This window comes from Pelodiscus sinensis, unplaced genomic scaffold (assembly GCF_049634645.1).
Source record: "Pelodiscus sinensis isolate JC-2024 unplaced genomic scaffold, ASM4963464v1 ctg34, whole genome shotgun sequence".
Taxonomy (NCBI): domain Eukaryota; kingdom Metazoa; phylum Chordata; order Testudines; family Trionychidae; genus Pelodiscus; species Pelodiscus sinensis.
This window is the reverse complement of record NW_027465849.1, coordinates 3,421,050-3,435,389: the sequence shown is the minus strand read 5'-3', so window position 1 is coordinate 3,435,389 and position 14,340 is coordinate 3,421,050. Positions and strand designations below refer to the sequence as shown.

General features: G+C 65.8%; 2 protein-coding genes across 3 annotated transcripts; one reads left to right on the top strand and one right to left on the bottom strand.

Annotated features, from left to right (window-relative positions):
* Positions 1-620: 620 nt before the first annotated feature.
* On the top strand, positions 621-10,866 carry TMEM190 (transmembrane protein 190). 2 transcript variants are annotated; one of them, XM_075915347.1, is made up of 5 exons: positions 621-900; positions 8,913-8,948; positions 9,117-9,242; positions 9,926-10,010; positions 10,256-10,866. In XM_075915347.1, the coding sequence occupies exons 1-5, from the start codon at positions 638-640 to the stop codon at positions 10,697-10,699; spliced, it is 954 nt and encodes a 317-aa protein (XP_075771462.1). In that variant the 5' UTR covers positions 621-637; the 3' UTR covers positions 10,700-10,866. The 2 variants fall into 2 exon arrangements, with proteins under 2 accessions (XP_075771462.1, XP_075771463.1); XM_075915348.1 differs by lacking the exon at positions 621-900 and adding an exon at positions 8,521-8,758 and having other exon boundaries at positions 10,256-10,495.
* On the bottom strand, positions 10,818-12,931 carry TMEM238 (transmembrane protein 238). Its single transcript, XM_075915350.1, has 2 exons — positions 12,389-12,931; positions 10,818-11,107 (listed from the first exon to the last, which is right to left on the bottom strand). The coding sequence occupies exon 1, from the start codon at positions 12,760-12,762 to the stop codon at positions 12,391-12,393; it is 372 nt and encodes a 123-aa protein (XP_075771465.1). The 5' UTR covers positions 12,763-12,931; the 3' UTR covers positions 10,818-11,107; positions 12,389-12,390.
* Between the last annotated feature and the right edge of the window lie 1,409 nt (positions 12,932-14,340).

Below are 14,340 nucleotides of genomic sequence, written 5' to 3'. Positions count from 1 at the left end.
CCCTGGGCTCCCCACAGCCCTGCCAGTGCCCCTCACTCCCGCCCCGCAGCCCCTGCCCCGCAGCCCTGCCAGTGCCCCTCACTCCCGCCCCGCAGCCCTGCCGGTGCCCCTCACTCCTGCCCCGCAGCCCCTCCCCCCCAGCCCTGCCAGTGCCTCTCACTTCCGCCCCACAGCCCCTCCCCCCCAGCCCTGCCGGTGCCCCTCACTCCTGCCCCACAGCCTTGCCAGTTCCCCTCTCCCTCACTCCACAGCCCTGGCCCGCCTCAGCCCTGCTGGTGCCCCTCTCTCTCACCCTGCAGCCCTGCCCCCCAGTCCTGCCAGTGCCCCTCACTCCCACCCCGGAGCCCTGCCCCCCCAGTCCTGCCGGTGCCCCTCACTCTGACCCCGGAGCCCTGCCCCCCAGTCCTGCCAGTGCCCCTCACTCCCACCCCGGAGCCCTGCCCCCCCCAGTCCTGCCAGTGCCCCTCACTCCGACCCGCAGTCCCCTTTGAAACTGGCTCACCTCCCCCCAACACCCTCTGCCAGCCCAACCCCACCCCCCAGCTCAAATAACAGAGGTGTCGGGTTTGCCCTGACACAGAGATTCCTGGGGCGGCTGGAACAGCTGCGGAGCCGGCGCTGGGGCTTAGACAAACACATGGCTCATATCCTCGCCCCCCGCCCGTCTGCGCCCGGCGCTTCTCGCACACTCACACACACGCACACGCACACGCTGAGTACACAGGAAGCCGGGGCTCCCCCTGCGTGGGGCCAGCCTTTGACGCAAACGCCCCGTGTCACGGCAGGCCCAGGCTGCCACAGTGCGGTGGGGCTGGCACCGGGCCCGAGCCGCGGTCTGGCCGGGCGCACGGGCAGCCGGCGGAGGCTGGGGAAGGAGGGCACACACGCGGAGACAGAGGGGTCAGTGATCCACATGGAGACGCTGAGACACACACGCAGCGCGTCCGTCCGTCTGTGTGTGTGTGTGTGTGTGTGCGCGCGTGCGCCCCTGCTGGAGGGGCTCGGCCCTGCTCTGTGTGTGTCGGTGTGTGTCCACGTACATGTGTGTGTCCCTGCCCCCCTCCTTATGTCCCCTGCTGGCAGGATCGGGCCCTGCGCGTCCCTGCTGCCCCCTGCTGGCGGGACCCCTGCGCCCTGCCTGTCCCTGGCACCCCTTTTCTGGCAGGGCTGCCCCCTGCTGGTGGGGCTATCCCCTGCACCCTGCGTGTCTCTGGAGCCCCCTGCTGGTGGGGCTATCCCCTGCCCCCTGCGTGTCTCTGGAGCCCCCTGCTGGTGGGGCTATCCCCTGCCCCCTGCGTGTCTCTGGAGCCCCCTGCTGGTGGGGCTATCCCCTGCCCCCTGCGTGTCTCTGGAGCCCCCTGCTGGTGGGGCTATCCCCTGCCCCCTGCGTGTCTCTGGAGCCCCCTGCTGGTGGGGCTATCCCCTGCCCCCTGCGTGTCTCTGGAGCCCCCTGCTGGTGGGGCTATCCCCTGCCCCCTGCGTGTCTCTGGAGCCCCCTGCTGGTGGGGCTATCCCCTGCCCCCTGCGTGTCTCTGCCGCCCCAGTTTCCCTTCTGTGCAATGGGGCTGGGTCTCTGGAGAGTGCCCGAATCCTCAGGATGGTGAGAGCTGGGGGCCTGCAGACACTGGGGGCAAATCCGAGGATCCCCGAGACAACCAGGGGCTCCTGCAACTTCTCCTGAGTCGAGGATCCTGACTCAGCTCTGGGTCTGCCTGCAGGGGCAGGGTTGCCAGGTGTCCGGTTTTGAACCGGACAGTCCAGCTTCTGAGCTTTCTGTTCAGGAAACAAATTGAGAAAATAGAAACGCCCGCTCTTTTCTAATTAGGTAAGTTTCGTTATTATCTTGAGTATCAGTAGATAGTTGCGAACTGCGCGCACGTGTCCACCAGCCTGGCAGGACGCAGCTACGCAGTAGAGAGGAGGCGGGCAGGGCCGGGGCGGGGCCGGACTTGCCCGTGCGCCCCGCCGGGACTGTGCGTGGGACGGGCAGCACCCCGGGATCTGCATGCACCCTGGTCAATCCCGCTCCCTGCCAGCCGGTTCCCCCCCCGCACCCCCACACTGGCCAGCCCTGCTCCCCACCAGCTGGTTCCCCTCCCCTGCTCTCCCTCCCCGCCCCCCCGGACAGCCCCTGCCCTCATCTGAGATCAAGGGTGTCTGGTATTTTTTTTTAAAATAATCTGGCAACCCTAGGCAGGGGTCAGAGGTCATGGGTCACAGGCTCCAAGGGTTCCTAGGGAGGTCAGAGGTCACACTGGGGCCTGCCCACCGCTGCCAGGGGTCCCTGGTCTGAGGGAGGACACCTCCCAGAATCCTTTGCAAGGCCCCTTTTGCAGGGGCTACTGCAAAGGATTCTGGGAGCTGGAGGCTTGACCCACCCCCAACCCCCATCGTTTGGGGGTCACCTCATTACTGAACAGCACCCCATAGTTCCCAGCCTCTGTCTGCCAGGCCAGCTGGGGGTGGTGATGGGGGGGGCACCCTGCCCCGCTACCCCCCAGAGAAGGGGTCAGGGCTGAGGGGCGCAAGGGAGGAGAGGGGTGGGAATACCCCGATCGCAGGGCCCCAGATCACAGAGCAGGGGGGCCCCCCGTCTTTCCATGCCAGCCCCCCATGCTGCATCCGATCCCCCCAACTCCTGCATCAGGACTGGGGCCAGGCCAGCAAGAGGCGGGGACGGGTGGCGGGGCAGGGGGCTGCCGGGGGTGGGGGGACTGGGTAGGGGCTGCCCAGGGGCACCTGCTGCAGCGGGAGGTGGGCGGGAGGGAAGCCCCGGGGACAGGGCTGCGTGGCGGCGACGGGCAGGGCCCAGCAGGCAGCCCCCCTGGGTAGCTGGCTCCAGCCCCACTGGCAGAGGCGGCACCGGGGGAATCCCAGACAGGCCGGGGGAAGCGGCAGCGGAGGGCAGGCGCTGGCTGCGTTCATGCTGGGCAGGACTGTGGGGAGCTGGCAGGGAGAGAACGCAGGAGTCCCGACTTCCCTCCCCGCCCCCCCCCCCGCTCTAACCACTAGACCCCACTCCCCTCCCATGGGGCAGACTTTGCTGTCGCGTGCCAGCCAGCTCCCTGCCCCCAAACTGCCCCCCAGGCTCCTGCCCCCCTCCAGACCGGCCAGACTTTCCCACCATGGAAACAGCTGAACTGTCCCAGACAAAACAGAGCCACCGCCCCCGCTCCTCTGCCCCACAGCGCCCCCCCACCGGGAAATGTGGGGCCGGGGTAGCCAGGAGCCCCCTCCCAGCCACTGCCCCCTCCCCAGCTGACTGTGCCAGGGCCTTGTGGCTGTCTCGCCCCACCCCGTGGCCCTGGCTGCCCAGCCCCGGTGGCTTTGTGGCCAGCCTGAGACATGACGCTGTGGCTGCCCCCAAGCCTTGGGCTGCCCCTCCCCCGCAGTGTGGTTCCCCCCCCCCCCCCAGCTGCCCCACCACAGGGAAGGCAGGACCCTGGGAGAGACAGAGGTCCGGGGGGGGGGGGGCAGCCGGGGAACACGGGGGAGGCTCCAAGACATCTGGACCCTCAGCCCCCCACCCCCAAGCGCACTGGGGGGGTCTTGGGGGATCCCAGACTCTGAGTCCGATCTGGCTCTCACTGGAGGCCCCCCCCGGCTCCAGACCCCCCCCCCCCGGACTCCTGGGGTCTGTCTGAGCTCAGAGACCCCCCCGGCAGACCCTGATTCCCTGGGCGGCTGCTGGGCCGGGCAGGGGGGAGGCTGAGTCTCCCCCCCCCCCCACAGTTCCCGGCAACTGTCCTCTTTGGGGCTCAGCTTCTCCTGGGTTTGCCCCCTCATAGCACCCTCCACAGAACCCTGTGGGCTCGTGGCCCCTCCCAAAAGGTTCCCCCCATTTCATGGCTGGACCAATTCACCAGCCTTCTCCAAATGCTGGGCAGAGCTACAGACACACAGTGCAACACAACGCCGCACGGCACAGTGCAACACAACGCCGCACGGCACAATGCAACACAACGCCGCACAGCAAAGTGCCACACAACGCCGCACGGCACAGTGCCACACAACGCCACACGGCACAGTGCAACACAACGCCGCACGGCACAGTGCAACACAACGCCGCACGGCACAGTGCAACACAACGCCGCACAGCAAAGTGCCACACAACGCCGCACGGCACAGTGCAACACAACGCCGCACGGCACAGTGCAACACAACGCCACACGGCACAGTGCAACACAACGCCGCACGGCACAGTGCAACACAACGCCGCACGGCACAGTGCAACACAACGCCACACGGCACAGTGCAACACAACGCCACACGGCACAGTGCAACACAACGCCGCACGGCACAGTGCAACACAACGCCACACGGCACAGTGCAACACAACGCCGCACGGCACAGTGCAACACAACGCCACACGGCACAGTGCAACACAACGCCACACGGCACAGTGCAACACAACGCCGCACGGCACAGTGCAACACAACGCCACACGGCACAGTGCAACACAACGCCGCACGGCACAGTGCAACACAACGCCACACGGCACAGTGCAACACAACGCCACACGGCACAGTGCAACACAACGCCGCACGGCACAGTGCAACACAACGCCACACGGCACAGTGCAACACAACGCCGCACGGCACAGTGCAACACAACGCCGCACGGCACAGTGCAACACAACGCCGCACGGCACAGTGCAACACAACGCCACACGGCACAGTGCAACACAACGCCACACGGCACAGTGCAACACAACGCCGCACTGTGAACGCCGCACGGCACAGTGCAACACGACGCCGCACGGCACAGTGCAACACAACGCCGCACGGCACAGTGCCACACGACGCCGCACGGCACAGTGCAACACGACGCCGCACGGCACAGTGCAACACGACGCCGCACGGCACAGTGCAACACAACGCCACACGGCACAGTGCAACACAACGCCACATTGCACAGTGCAACACAACGCCACACGGCACAGTGCAACACAACGCCACACGGCACAGTGCAACACAACACCACATTGCACAGTGCAACACAACACCACACGGCACAGTGCAACACAACGCCACACGGCACAGTGCAACACAACACCACATTGCACAGTGCAACACAACGCCACACGGCACAGTGCAACACAACGCCGCACGGCACAGTGCAACACAACGCAGAGCTCCATGCAACACAACACCACACGGCACAGTGCAACACAACGCCGCACGGCACAGTGCAACACAACGCCGCACGGCACAGTGCAACACAACGCCACACGGCACAGTGCAGCACAACGCAGAGCTCCATGCAACACAACACCACACGGCACAGTGCAACACAACACCACACAGCACAGTGCAACACAACGCCGCACGGCACAGTGCAACACAACGCCGCACGGCACAGTGCAACACAACGCCGCACGGCACAGTGCAGCACAACGCAGAGCTCCATGCAACACAACACCACACGGCACAGTGCAACACAACACCACACAGCACAGTGCAACACAACGCAGAGCTCCATGCAACACAACACCACACGGCACAGTGCAACACAACACCACACGGCACAGTGCAACACAATGCAGAGCTCCATGCAACACAACACCACACAGCACAGTGCAACACAACGCCACACGGCACAGTGCAACACAACACCACATGGCACAGTGCAACACAACGCAGAGCTCCATGCAACACAACACCACACGGCACAGTGCAACACAACACCACACGGCACAGTGCAGCACAACGCAGAGCTCCATGCAACACAACACCACACGGCACAGTGCAACACAACACCACACGGCACAGTGCAGCACAACGCAGAGCTCCATGCAACACAACACCACACGGCACAGTGCAGCACAACGCAGAGCTCCATGCAACACAACACCACACGGCACAGTGCAACACAACACCACACGGCACAGTGCAGCACAACACAGAGCTCCATGCAACACAACACCACACGGCACAGTGCAGCACAACACAGAGCTCCATGCAACACAATTAGGATTGCCAGATGGTTTCAACAAAAATACCAGACACACTTGACATTACATCACAATCTACATTACATCTTATTTAGAAAATACTGAACATTTATATTTTCTCAATTTGTTTCCTGAACAGAAGGCTCAAATATTGGACTGTCCGGTTGAAAAGGACACCTGGCAACCCTAAACACAAGACCACACGGCACAGTGCAACACAACACAGTGCTGCAGAATGCAAGACAACACAGCGCTGCACAGTGAGAAGTAACACAACACAGCGCTGCATACAATGCAACACAACAATACAACTCAGAGCAGCATGCAACACAATGCAGGACAAATGCGATACAGCACAGAGCTACCCAGTGGGAAACCCCACACCATAATGCAACACAACAGAGCACAACACAGCTCTGCCCACTGGGAACCAGCACAGTCACGGTCACACAACACAGCGGAGAAGCCCACAGAGTCATGCAACCAAATGTGCCACAGTGAAATCCAGTGTCACGTGGTGTGATGCAAAGGTTCACCACACAACAGCTCTGTGCAACACAAAGCAATGCTTCCAAACACACAACCCATGTTATACAAGGTTACACAACTCAGCCCAACACAACCCAATGCGGGCCAGCGCACAGAGGCGACACAACACACAGCAGTAACACAATTCAAGAGCGCACGGCTGTAACGGCAACGCGACAACATACAGTGGAGGTGGCAACCCAGCCTGCAGGACAACAGGCAGACAACACAAATCCAGACAACACAGCAACCCCCCTTCGGTAGGACAGACGGGAATGCGAGGAGTCTCAACACAACAGCGGCGCAGCACGGGGCCAACACAATCCACCGCACTCCAGAGCAAGGGGCCACTCACCAGCCACACAGCACCTCAGGCCACAACTTCAAGACAAACCCAACACAAAGCACAACACAACTGGGCAGGGGCTTTCTGCCCCACGTCGCACTTTCGAAGTGAACGCACCCTGGTGTTGTGCTGGCTCCTGCCCACTTGCTGCCACCCCCCTACACACCCCCCTTCCACCAACGCCCCACAACATAGCAGTCCCCCCCCCCCTTTAGAAGCAAGTGGGGGGGGAGAGAGGGATGGTGCTGTTAAAGGGCCAAGTGGAGCCCTCTGGTGGCTGCAACCCAGCCCCACAGCCTTGGCAAAAGAACCAGATCCTGGCTGGGGGGGAAAGGGGGGTGGCGTGGAGGGACAGAAGGCCCAGACCCCAGTGGGGCTCAGGGCCGGGTACGCTCCTGCCCCATGGCCTGTCCTGCACGGTTTGTTATTGTAGGGTCTCTGGAGTTGCTGGGGGACGCGCAGGCAGGTTTATTATTATAGGGTCTCTCCGGAGCACCAGGGGCTGCCCAGGTGGGTTTGTTATTGTAGGGTCCCAGGTAAACACCTGGTTTCTAGGCAACACTAAGAATTAGTTGACTGAAGCAATTCCTGCCGGCCCGGGACTTTGGGATGAAACAGATTCAGGGAACGGAAAACTTCTCTGTAAGCTGGGAAGGGGGGAGGCTGTGGGGCAGGAGCGAGGGGCACCAGCAGGCCTGGGGGAACAGGGCTGGCAGGGGCTATGGGGCAGAAGCAAGGGGCACCAGCAGGGCTGGGGGAACAGGGCTGGCAGGGGCTATGGGGCAGGAGCGAGGGGCACCGGCAGGGCTGGGGGAACAGGGCTGGCAGGGGCTATGGGGCGGGAGCGAGGGGCACCGGCAGGGCTGGGGGAACAGGGCTGGCAGGGGCTATGGGGCAGGAGCGAAGGGCACCGGCAGGGCTGGGGGAACAGGGCTGGCAGGGGCTATGGGGCGGGAGCGAGGGGCACCGGCAGGGCTGGGGGAACAGGGCTGGCAGGGGCTATGGGGCGGGAGCGAGGGGCACCGGCAGGGCTGGGGGAACAGGGCTAGCAGGGGCTATGGGGCGGGAGCGAGGGGCACCCGCAGGGCTGGGGGAACAGGGCTGGCAGGGGCTATGGGGCGGGAGCGAGGGGCACCCGCAGGGCTGGAGGGAGTAGGGGCTGCAGGGCAGCAGTGCAAGGAGCCAGTGGGGCTGGGGGATAGGCCTGGGGGTTCAGGTGGGGCTGGGGCCCGGGAGTGGGAATGGGAGACACCAGCGGGTCAGGATGCTGCAGGCTGGGAGTGGGGGGCGCAGTTCAGCAGCTGCGGGTCCCCAGAGTCCTGTGCCTGGCCCCAAGGCGATGGCGCCGGGTTCGGGTGTGTCCCAGAGTCTGGGAAAGGGGCAAAGGCCCCAGCCCCCAGCATCTCACGGGCGGGATGTTGGCAGGTCCAGGGCAGGGAGTGAGGCCTAGGGCCTCTCCCCACTAGGGGGTGCCAGCTGCCATCCTGCCCCAGATCCATGAGCCTGGCTTCCCCCCACCTGCCGGTGCCCCTCACGCCCAACCCACAGCCCCTGCCCCCCAGCCCTGCCCCTCACTCCTGCCCTACTGGTGCCCCCCCTCTCCCGACCCACAGGCCCTGCCACGCAGCCCCATACCCCCACCCCCGCCCCCCTCTGCTGGCTCTAGAACCCCCGGGTTCTGTGAGGTGGGTTCCAGAACGGCTGAGCCAGGCCCCAGTCTCGGTCCCGGCCCCCGGCCCTGCTCGACTGCCGGCGCCCCCCGGTGCACAAGGGCGTTCGCCGTGTGCTTCCTGCAGGGGGCGCCCCCACAGGGGAAGGGAGCTGCCCCCGCCCCCCCACCCGCGAAGAGCTCGGCATGAAGGCGGATTCTGGCCTCCGCCTGCCCCGGCTGCTGCTCTGCCTCCTGCTGGCGCTGAGTGTCGGGGGGGCTGGTGAGTGGGGGGAATCCAGGGGGCCGGGACGGCAGGAGGCCCTGGCGCCTAGAGGGCCCTGCAGCCCCCAGCCAGGGGTCGGGAGGAGGGGGAGGCAGCCGGAGAGGCCGGGATGGATCCGGGCCTGTCTCACCTCTGCCCCTCCCCCTGCCAGGTACCACAGGGATAGCCGGCTTCTTCAAACCCCGGAGTGAGTAACTGCCCCCCCCCTACTGCCCCCAGCCCCTCCCCCGCTCCCAGCAAGAGCAGCCCAAGGGTAACCCCTGGTGGCCACCTGAAGAATAACCTGGAGCCCAAAACGAGGGGGGGGGGAGGGGAGGGGGTGGAAGCCGCACTAACAGGGCTCCCCGCCCCCCAGCCTGCGCGCAGCCCCCCCCCCTGCGGACGCCCTGCGGCGGCAACCCCGAGAACTTCTACGCCAGCCAGTGTCTGCAGCTCAGATGCTGCCACGAGAATGGCACCTGCTACCACCAGGCCGTGGACGGTGAGTTCCCCCCCCTGCGCCCCCCCCAGCCAGCCGCAGCCACACACCCGCCGGCCCAGGCGAACCACAGGGGTGTCCCCCCCCCAAGCACCAGCCATGCATCCTCCCGCCGTGCCGACCACAGCCCCCCAGCCAGCCCCAGCCAGGGGTGCCTCCCCCCACCCCCGAGCCAGCCCCAGCCGTACCCCCCCCAGTGCTGGTCACAGCCCCCCACGCCAGCCCCAGCCAGGGGTGCCTCCCCCCGCCCCCGAGCCAGCCCCAGCCGTACCCCCCCCAGTGCCGGTCACAGCCCCCCAGGCCAGCCCCAGCCAGGAGTGCCTCCCCCCGCCCCCAAGCCAGCCCTAGCCATACCCCTCCTCCCAGGGCCAGATGCAGGTGTGCAGCCCCCCCAAAGCACTAGCCAGGCACCCCCCCAGTGCCGGCCACAGCCCCCCAAGACAGCCACAGTCATGGGTGCCTCCCCCCCCCACCGAGCCAGCTGCAGCCCTGCCCCCTCGCTGCACAGCCCCGTGCTCCACACCAGTTGGAGATGCACCCCTGTGTGCAACCCCTCCCCCGAGATGAGGCCTTCTACACGCAACCCCCCTCCTGCCCCATCCCAGAGCCAGCCGCAGCCCCTCCCCCTCTCTGGGCCAGACCAAGGCGCCCCCCAGCCAAGCTGCCCCCCTCCCTTTCCTTGGCAGGACCACGCCAGCGGCGCAACGCCGGGATCCTGGGCGGGGCCTGCGCCGGGGCCGCCGGGCTCGTCCTCTGCTTCTGCGTCGCTCGGTAGGTACCGCGGCAGAACCACCCGGCGGGGGGCGAGTCCCGGGCCAGGCGGCTGATGGGCCCAGGTTCTGCCAGACGCCTGGGTTCTCCAGCCCCACTGGTGGGGTCAAGCCAGGTCTGGGGCCCAGCTCCCCCCCAGCCAGGCAGGCTCAGGGGCACTGGCCCCCCCCCCCCCCCGCTGCCCTCCCAGAGCTAGAGCCCAGGAGTCCTGGCTCCCCCTCCCCACTCTCTCCCTGCCCCCCCAGGAGGCTGAGGGGCAGCAGGGGCGCAGGGAAGGAGGCCGGGGCGCGGACGGACGCGGAGCTGGAGGATTATCTGACCAAGCTGCTGGAGGAGAGCGACCAGGAGGAAAAGGAGAAGCTGGCACCCAGGGAGGAAGAGCCCAGAGCAGAGGAGGAGGGGTAGGTGGGGGGCAGCCACCTCCTCGGCCCCACCTGCGCTGCTGCACCCCCCCCCACACACACAATAAAGGGTTGTTTCCATTTCTTCCCTGGCCAGCTGCGGGGTCACATCGCCCCGAGAACACGCAGCCCCGCTTCCTGCATCCAGCCCCCTGTATAAACAGCCGCTGGGCTCCACCCCAGAAGTGGGGCAGGGAATGGGGCCTTTCCCCTCGGGCTCCAGCGCGGGGATTGGCTGGCGCAGGGAGGCAGGGAATGGGGCAGGGGCTTTCCCCCTCTAACCACTAGCCCCCACTGCCCTCCCAGAGCTGGGGAAAGAAAACCACAGAGTCCCCCCCCCACTCTAACCACTGGCCCCTACTCCCCCTCACCGGATGCACAGCAAAGAACAGCACAGAGAGCAAGACACACAACAGGGTTTTCAATACAAATGAAACTTCCCCAAGAGGGGCAGACAGACCCACGGACGCCCCTTCGCCGGGTCACAGCAGCTGCTGCCCAGCCCCCCCAACCGCGGCCCCACTGAGATGGTTCCAGATACCCAGCCCCTGCGCCCCACCCCAGAGAAGCTGCATCTTTGTCCATCTGTCCTGCAGCCAGTGGAGTCCGTCTGTCCTGCAGTGCGGTGCGAATTGGCGTGGGGGGGGGGGGTGCTGGTCCCCCATCTGCTCCCCAGGGCTCTGTGGGAAGGGACATCTGGAAGAGACAGGCAGCAGGTCACAGGCTGGGGGGCGGGGAGGATCATTGTATCAGGGGAGCCGCCAATGCCCCCCCCCATCCACGAGAAAGGCCCACCCAGATTTTCACACCACTCGGCCAAGTTGCCCCCCTCCCCCCATAGCCCCAGAACAGCTGCTAACACTGAACCCCCCCCCCCCTGCAACGGGGCCCAGCCCTCGCAACAGGTGAGGCGGGGGGTGATGTGGAGAGATGGGGGGACATGGCACTAGAGGTGCTGGGCAGAGGGTGGGGTGGTTCCCTCACAGCCTTTTCCTGGGGAGGGTGTGGGGTGAGGGGGGGCAGAGGTTGGGGAGGGGGGCACGGGGGACCAGACAAGGTTGGGTGGCCAGGCTGGGGGGGGGGGGGGGCTGAGAAGCAGAGCAGAGGCAGGGAGGAGCTGTGGTGTGGGGAGCACATGGGCAGAGTAATGGGAGGCCCAGAGTGCAGGGACCTGGGGTTTGGGAGCAGGGAGTGGGGCAAGATTGGGGGCAGGGAACAGGGCTTGGGGGTACAGGGTTTGGGGCAGAGCAGTAGAGGTAGAGTGTGGAGGCAGAAGGGACGGGGCTCAGGGGCAGGGCATGGGGGTCAGCCACCTCTCGGCCATGTCCCAGGGGGCACAGGGGGGAAGGGTGTGGTGCACTGGGGGGTGGGGGGGCAGGGGACCAGGGCCAGTTACCTCGTCGCAGTGTCCTGGAGGGAAGGGGGGCAGAACTGGTTACCTCTAGGGCGTGTCAGGGCACAGAAGACTGGGGGTACGGTGAGTGGGGCACAGGGAGCAGGGTACTGGGCAGGCAGTGGGGGCCAGTTACCTCTGGGGCATATCTGGGGGGGCACAGGGGGCAGCAGGTGGGGCATGGGCAGGGCAGTGAGGACTCAGGGCCAGTGGGGGGGCCACTGGGCAGACAAGGGGGCCAGTTACCTCTGGGGCATGTCCAGGGGCACAGGGCAGGGGTCGGGATGGGCAGGGTGCAGGGTGGGGGGCAGGTCCCAAGGACCACAAGGGGCAACAATTACCTCTAGAGCAGTCGCACGGGGAGGACAGAGTGGGGGGGGGGGTGGCTACCACTAAGGTGAGTCCCCGAGGGCACAGGGAGCAGGGGTTACCTCTAGGGCGAGTTGCGGCGTGGGGGGGGGCGGTTACCTCTAGGGCGAGTTGCGAGGGGGGGCACAAGGGGTGACGGGGGTCAGTTACCTCTAGGGCATGTTGTAGGAGGCACGGCGGGGGGGGGGGGAGAAAGAGTGGGGGGGGGCGGTTACCTCTAGGGCGAGTCGCGAACCGCGGCCGCCGGGCCGCCCCGCACGGGGCCCAGGGCCAGCGCGCCGGGCTGGCGGCGGGACCAGCGGCGGGACAGCTTGCGGGCCAGGCGGGCCAGGGTGCCGCCCTTGGCGGCGTAGTCGCGGCCCAGCTCGTCGGGCGCCAGCTGCAGGTTGCCCGTGTACCAGAGCGCCCAGCCCAGCAGGCTCAGGAAGACCAGCACCGCGCCCGAGTAGATCAGCAGGTCCCCGAAGTCCTGGCCCCGAACCCGCAGCCGCGCGAAGATGCCGGTGAGCAGCGCGCCCATGCCCGCCCCGTCCAGCAGCAGCGCCAGGGCCAGCGCCAGGCGGCAGCGGCCCAGCCCCGCCGAGCCCATGGCGGGAAGGGGGGTCCCAGGGGGGTCGGGGGGCGCAGGCGGCAGAGAGGCGGCCAGGTGCGCCCAGAACCGGCCTGGCTGGGGGGCGGGACTCGGCAGGTATCTCTCCCTGCCCCGGGGTTAACCCTTTCCTGCCCGCTGCGCGCCGCTGGGACGGGCAGGCCACGCCCCTGAGAGAGGCCCCCAGGCGGCCTGCGTCTAACCACTAGCCCCCACTGCCCTCCCAGGAGCGGGGTAAGCGCCCGGGAGTCCTGACTACCCGCCCCCACCTCTACCCACTAGTCCCCATTGCCCTCCCGGAGCCAGGGCGAGAACCCGGTGTTTCGGCTCTAACCACTGGTCCCCACTGCCCTCCCGGGGGCAGGGCGAGAACCGAGGACTCCTGGCTCCCCGCTCACACACAAGGCGAGGTGGGGCCCGGCCCAGTGACCGGGGTCATTCAAATTCTTCTCCACCTGCCCCTGGAGCCCCGCCCCTAGGTGTGCCCATGTCCAATCAGCAGCGCGGAACCACCCCCTCTTCCTGCTCACCTTTACCTGTCCAGCCAATGAGCGCCCAGGTGGTGGGGGAGGGGCAGAGGTTGCCTTTGACCCTTTCCTAGCAGGCTAAGTCTGCTGCGACCCAGGAACCCAGCATGGGCGAAGCTTTCCCGTGGAAACCCAGGCGGCCCGGCTTCGAATCCCCCTTCCCTGCTCTAACCACTGGCTCCTACTCCCTTCCCAGAGCCAGGGAGAACCCAGGAGTCCCGGCTCCCAGCCCCACCCTGATCCAACCACTAGACTCCGCTCCCCTCCCAGAACCAGGGAGAACCCAGGAGTCCTGGCTCCCAGGCTGCTGAGCCCTTCTATCCCCTGTGCCCCACTAAGGCTACGTCTACACTGGCCCCTTTTCCGGAAGGGGCATGTTAATTTCAGAAGCCGTAATAGGGAAATCCGCAGGGGATTTAAATATCCCCCGCGGCATTTAAATAAAAATGTCCGCCGCTTTTTTCCGGCTTTTAAAAAAGCCGGAAAAGAGCGTCTACACTGGCCCCGATCCTCCGGAAAAAAAAGCCCTTTTCCGGAGGATCTTATTCTGAAGTAGGAATAAGATCCTCCGGAAAAGGGCTTTTTTTCCGGAGGATCGGGGCCAGTGTAGACGCTCTTTTCCGGCTTTTTTAAAAGCCGGAAAAAAGCGGCGGACATTTTTATTTAAATGCCGCGGGGGATATTTAAATCCCCTGTGGATTTCCCTATTACGGCTTCTGAAATTAACATGCCCCTTCCGGAAAAGGGGCCAGTGTAGACGTAGCCTAAGGGTGGTTAAACAGGTAGTGGGTAAGTCCTGGGGTGAGGGTTAACTGGGCCTTAACCGTTAACACCGGTGGGCAGCTGGCCGGACCCCAGCCATGGTGGGCCAGTGTGCCAGAGGGAAGCTGTGATGGGGGGGCTGGGCTGCTGGGACCCTGGCCCCCACAGGACTTCAGGACTTGCTAGGACCCTGGCCCCCTGGGGCTCCTGGCTGGCCCACAGGAGGGACCCAGGGCCCAGCCGCACCAGCCAAGGTGACCTCGGTTAACTGGTTAAACACTGTCAGGGT

What these genes read in the sequence shown, in the direction of transcription:
- TMEM190 (XM_075915347.1), top strand. Translation starts at nt 638, where the DNA reads ATGGCTCATATCCTCGCCCCCCGCCCGTCTGCGCCCGGCGCTTCTCGC. An exon ending in ACACACGCGGAGACAGAGGG is followed by an intron (nt 901 to 8,912) that starts GTCAGTGATCCA and finishes TCCCCCTGCCAG; the next exon opens with GTACCACAGGGATAGCCGGC. An exon ending in CTCTGCTTCTGCGTCGCTCG is followed by an intron (nt 10,011 to 10,255) that starts GTAGGTACCGCG and finishes CTGCCCCCCCAG; the next exon opens with GAGGCTGAGGGGCAGCAGGG.
- TMEM238 (XM_075915350.1), bottom strand. Translation starts at nt 12,762, where the DNA reads ATGGGCTCGGCGGGGCTGGGCCGCTGCCGCCTGGCGCTGGCCCTGGCG.